This window comes from Etheostoma spectabile, chromosome 5, assembly GCF_008692095.1.
Source record: "Etheostoma spectabile isolate EspeVRDwgs_2016 chromosome 5, UIUC_Espe_1.0, whole genome shotgun sequence".
NCBI lineage: Eukaryota > Metazoa > Chordata > Actinopteri > Perciformes > Percidae > Etheostoma > Etheostoma spectabile.
Genome location: NC_045737.1, coordinates 21,879,169 through 21,884,751, shown reverse-complemented (window position 1 = coordinate 21,884,751; position 5,583 = coordinate 21,879,169). Strand labels below are relative to the sequence as shown.

Genomic DNA, 5,583 nt, shown 5'->3' with positions numbered 1-5,583 from the left:
TTTTTTTATTCCTCTTTTTAATCATCTTTAGCATAGGTGTGTAAAATTATTCAAGCCACTGTAGATCCCTACAAAACAATGTGTTGTTAAGACAGTGACAGACTTTGAATTGTGCTTCTACAAAGATGAAGTACTTCTTTATTTTTGCAGTGAGTGAAATTGACAGCATTTGCCTGGTCTGCCTTGTAAACAAAGTACAAAAAAATCCACCCGGCTGATAAAACATCAAATTTCTTCATGGCAATGTTTGAACATGTTGTGGATCAGTACGGCAGTATTATGGATTGCTATTGCCCATTTTCAAAATATTGGATGATGCTTTGGACAAGGCTAACAGCATGCAAGTGAGCACTCGGCTGCTGTTTCTTCGCTTATGCCAACTTGACAGAAGACTGGAGTTGTACGTGTATCTGCAGCCAGGCTGGGAGTGTCTTCCTCTCTTCAAAATGCAGAAATAGATCAGTGACAGCCAGCTATGCCTTGTAGATAGAGCTCACTACCTCGGTGAAATCAACTGAGGAGATGTGGGGTTAGCTGCTGTGACGTTAGAGATATGTGAGTGTGTGTTTGTGATGTTGCAGAAGAGGAGGGGCTGTTTGTGTTAGGTAGCTGACACAGACAATGCTGACGTATCTAGCTTAACTGAGTTGCCCTGTTGCTCTGTACACCCAGAAGCTGTGATTCAGTGGATGCACCTGACCTTCAGCCTCTTACGTTCTTTATGATTAACTCAACCTAATCTATAATTACAGTCTCCCCTGTCTAATAACAATAAATATCTTCAAACCAGCATGCCTTCATATATTATTCTCCTATGTTTTCTGAAGAAATCGAAGGAATGAGAAATCGAGAAATGTGCTGCTGCTGGTGGTTCTGTGTTTGATGTAAAAGGTCACTTGTAATTTTCTCTGCCAAATCAGCTTCAACAATTTCTCTGGCAGGCTTTTCCAGCATTGCGCCGGAGTGTGTGTGACCTTTTTAGTGGGCAGATGATAACCGTTTCCGCCGAGACAGGAATAGAAAACAAAATGACCTGTTTAGAGACCAGAAAGGGCGGCATAAGCAGTTTGCAGCCTTGGCAAGCTACGCTCCTCTTTGTCAAGAGAGAGGGAAAAAGTGAGGACGCAAGGAAGTAGAGTAAGAGAGTGATAGAAACAGAGATAGAAAAGAAAAATGACTACATATTGTGAACTCCCTGTGTTCTGTAATGTTGGCTGACCTCAGCCGCTGGCCAGTGCAGTAGGCAATGGCTTTTCTTCCCCTTGTGTGTGTGTCTGTTTGCATCTCCCGTCTTTAGCCGGGGTAAGAAATTGTCCTAAGGCGTGCTGGGGAACACAAGCCAAACCATAGTGGGATGATAGTGACCTTTCACCCATATCTGATCCTCTGCTATGCCCTCCCAATCGCACTGCAACCAAACTGGGCGCAAAACAACAATATCTTGTTCAAATTCCAATTCACAGAGATCATCCCACAAGTCCTAAACTACACTTGTACAGTAGTGCTCTATAAAAAATGGACAATGCCTCAAAAAAGCTAATTGAATGGGGACTTCTGAGTGACTGAAATTATCTGGAAATTTGGAGAAACTGCATCACACTCCCAGTGCTAAAAAAATACATATTTTACATTGTCTATGAGCCAAATTAAAACTAGGATCTCTCCTGAAATTTGCCAAATCAGGGAACACGTCTTGCCCAAGGAGACGCTCTGAACCCAAAACAAAGGCTGCAAAATGTATGACTACTGTATGATATACTATTTAAAAATGACTGTGGTTTAGTAAAAAATGATCACGTTCCCCGCTCAGGGCCATGCGCTCACCCATTTTGACTCTGCACAGTTATTTCATCTTCACAGCAAAAGCACAAACTTTAGAACTCAGGGCAGGGGAAAGTCCAGCAGTATGGTTAAAGATCTGTCTTGAGGGTTGTTAAAACTCAGCGTTAACACCAGTACAGTTGAAGGATAAAAAATGGCAGGAGGAAGCAAACCACATCCACCCAAGCTGTGGAACATGTTGCTGTGGAAAATGTGGCAATGTCCATTTTTTGTTAATCTCCCTCCATGACAGGTTTTCAGATACCCCCAGATGGGCTGCTTTGACAGCTCTCAGAACAACTCTAAAGTGGTATCCACAGGACAGCAGTTTAGGTCAGAGTTAGATGGACACACTTCTGGGCTGGGCACAGCTTTTTGGGACTATTTTATCATGACTCACCACATTTCTCCAATTTAACGCTGTTTTTTGTTGTTGTTTTTTAGCGTTGCCTTCAGATTGTCATTTTGACATTTTAGCTCATTTCTCATTTTCCTCTTCTAGATCTTTTCCTCCAACTGGGAAACAACATTTCCTGTCTTAGTTGTATTTCAAGTCCATTGTTTTGTTTGACATCTCTACATTGTCTGACCCGTTGTTGACCTTTCACCTCATTTGTGACCCTAGATGGACACCCTGGAGGCTGTGGGAGAGGATATCAGTGGGATGGCACGTTGCCCATATGACGCCAAGCACGCCAATGTTGCCCTCTTTGCTGGTAAGATGAAATGCATCTGTATATGTCAAATTAGCAATGTACTTATTTGTATTTAAAGTGCTTGATTAAGTATATCATCAATTTCAATTCCTTTCTTGTGGCTTAACATGAGAGAAACTCACACAAAGTTTCTATGAGGTGAAAATAGATGTGTGTGTGATAGTACTCATTGACTGCCACAAGGCAAACATATTAATCCTAATTTTCTCCTATCTGCACTTATTAAACATTGGAATATGTTTGAGCTAGATGGGAATGTTGAGTCTATTTGAGCAAGAGGATTAGTTGCAGTTGTATTTAATATTGTTCTTGATACTCTGTGGTTCATTCTAATGGCAATACTCTGACAACATGTGAATAATGAAAGCCAATCTGTGCTGCACTCGAGTAAATCATCAACTTGAGGCCACAATTCCTGACGCTGTGCGTCAGGATCTCACTGCTTTATAGAGCCCTTTGGAAACACATCAATAGTTCTGTGGTAACAGCAAAAACAGAATCATCTTTCTCCCACTTTTTTTGCACTTTTCTGCCTTCCTATTTGTCTCTCGTTCACTTTCTTTTCAAATCACAAGATTAAAAATAAGTCACAAACTGATGGGACCAGAATGAGTCAGCTTTCCAATGGCAGGGTAAGATTCTTCCAAAGGCTGCTAAAGACATTCAGTCCCCATTCATATTTGCTGTGAACCGATTTATGGCAGTATTGATGAGCTGTCCCTGCCTGTTTAAAGCCGAGAAGAAGAGTCAACGCCTAGCTTAACCAGTTAATGTGGAGCAGAGCTGCTTGGAAGGAGCTGGAAGCACTGAGTAATCAAGAGGGTTTCTCTGACGGCGATCCTTTCAATTATGTAGTTTTAGTTTCCACTGTGGTTATAGCCGAGGCAGGCTGAGGTCATGCTGGTGGTGGTTTGTGTCTGTGGAGCATGTGTGTGTACGTGCATGTAAGTGTGTGTTTCTGTAGGACTCTAAGAATGTAAATGTGAATGCAGGGCTTTAGTGTTTGTTGGTGCCTTTGAAGTGTGTTTGAGCAATTACAAATGTGAAACATGGTTAAGTGTGTGTACTGTCTTGTTTTTAGTCTCTTTAGTTTGAGTGATTCATTCATTTTGCAGGTCTAAACCATCTGAAATGGGTTTGTGTGTCCAGCCAGAGAGAGCATGCATCTCTCAGTGGCTTTATGTGTTTTTCTTTTGACTGAACTTTATTCCCTTCACCTTTTCTCTTCCTTTCTGGCTCTCCTTTATTCTCTCTTCATCGTTCTGCCGTCTCCATCTTCACTTTTTCCTCTGATTGCTCTTTACATCTCTGTGTTCCCTGGCCAGATGGCAAGCTGTACTCGGCCACTGTAACAGACTTTCTAGCGATTGATGCGGTCATCTATCGTAGCCTTGGAGACAGCCCAACTCTGCGCACTGTCAAACATGACTCCAAATGGCTGAAAGGTGAGTGGGGGACACAAAAACAAAGTCTCTGAGGTTGGAAAGCACCATGCTGACTGACAAGTTAGAAAACAAACTTGTGTTTTGTAATGCATGCTTGACCATGTGTTTGTGATTTATGATGTGTTTATGTGTGCCTCTGTGCATGAGTCTAGGTATGAAGAGCAGGAACACTTATTGTATGCTAATGCTGCATGCTCTGTTTGACACAGTCATTTTGCCAACCTGCCCTGGTAGAGTTTATGTAGCCAGGAAATTGCTTTGCCCTGGGGAAAAAACAAACACCAGTCCAACCTGTCAACACTAAATAGAGAGATCCCTCGTTTCTTGCATGCAATTTTTTTTACTGATATGATTTATGATAGATTGAGGCACTTAAGGCTCACAGTTGGTGCTTTTCTGCATAATATGACAGATATTCCGGCTCACTGTGAAATATGGTGTCAGAACTGTTTTGTCACAGTAAAAACGTCACTTTGAGTCATATTTTTTTTTCCTACAGAGCCCTACTTTGTCCAGGCAGTCGATTACGGAGACTTCATCTACTTCTTCTTTCGGGAAATTGCTATGGAGTACAACACAATGGGAAAGGTAAGCATGGGCCCTATTCTTCTGCCATTCTTTGAACTGTAATCTGTGGTGGCTTCCTATTTACTGGGAGAATTGGGAAGTGCCTGAGGAAACTAACAGGATATGGGTGTATCACATAACTGGAAGGAGGCTTTCAGGAGCTGTAAAGTGGCCAAACATTTTTCAGCAACAGACAAACACTGGGCAGGATGCAGGACCTAAAATAGATACAAAAAGAAAAATCTGTGGATGTCTGAAGATCCCATTTTGAAGTCTAAATATATATTGAATTGCACGTCCACGTCCATCCTGGCAGTGCTCCCATTTGACCTTTTGTCTTACTGTGTTCTTAGAAGAATTCCATCCAAGTTAGTCTGGGAAACTAGGAGTATGAGAGGAATGGTTGAAGAATGTATTACAGTAACAGTGACATTTTTCTATTAATCTTCTCAATTCAGTTTTGGACTCTGCCCTAAAAGAGTTTAATCTGATACCAGGTAGGAGAAAATCTGTTATGAAAATGAATCGCTCAATTTGTATTCTTCAGTATAAATTAAAGGTAACACACAAGAGAGGGTGAGAAAGAGAGGGAACAAGAACCAAGCGGAGGTAACGAGAAGCCCAGAAATAATGGATTCGCTGCCAGAAGTGACAAACGTGTGTTACACAGAGCACGAATACAGATCAGGCCTTTCAATCTGCTGGGTGTTTTGAAAGCAATGTCAGTATAATTATGTGTGTGGTGGTAGAACTGATGGTGCAGAGAGCAATTTAACATTTAGTGAATGATATCTCGTCATTATTACAAAGTAAATTGGCCTTCCCTGACAATGTAAGCAGTCGTTTGTGCTTTATAGCAAATTGATCAATCTGCTGTGGCAGTTTGTGTTTGCTTTAGTTTTAATGTTGGACTGTTACATTGTTATCTGGAAAACGCACAAGGATACATATTTCATTACACAAGTGAATTAACAAGACTAGATTTGTTTGTGTGTGTGTGTGTGTGTGTGTGTGTGTGTGTGTGTGTGTGTGTG

General features: G+C 41.4%; 1 protein-coding gene across 1 annotated transcript in view; it reads left to right on the top strand.

The window, feature by feature from the left end:
- sema6a (sema domain, transmembrane domain (TM), and cytoplasmic domain, (semaphorin) 6A) overlaps window positions 1–5,583 on the top strand; it is a 107,742-nt gene that overhangs the window by 65,061 nt on the left and 37,098 nt on the right. The window contains 3 exon segments of the mRNA XM_032515648.1: window positions 2,447–2,537; window positions 3,863–3,982; window positions 4,482–4,570. Of these exon segments, the coding sequence (XP_032371539.1) occupies window positions 2,447–2,537; window positions 3,863–3,982; window positions 4,482–4,570 (300 nt within the window).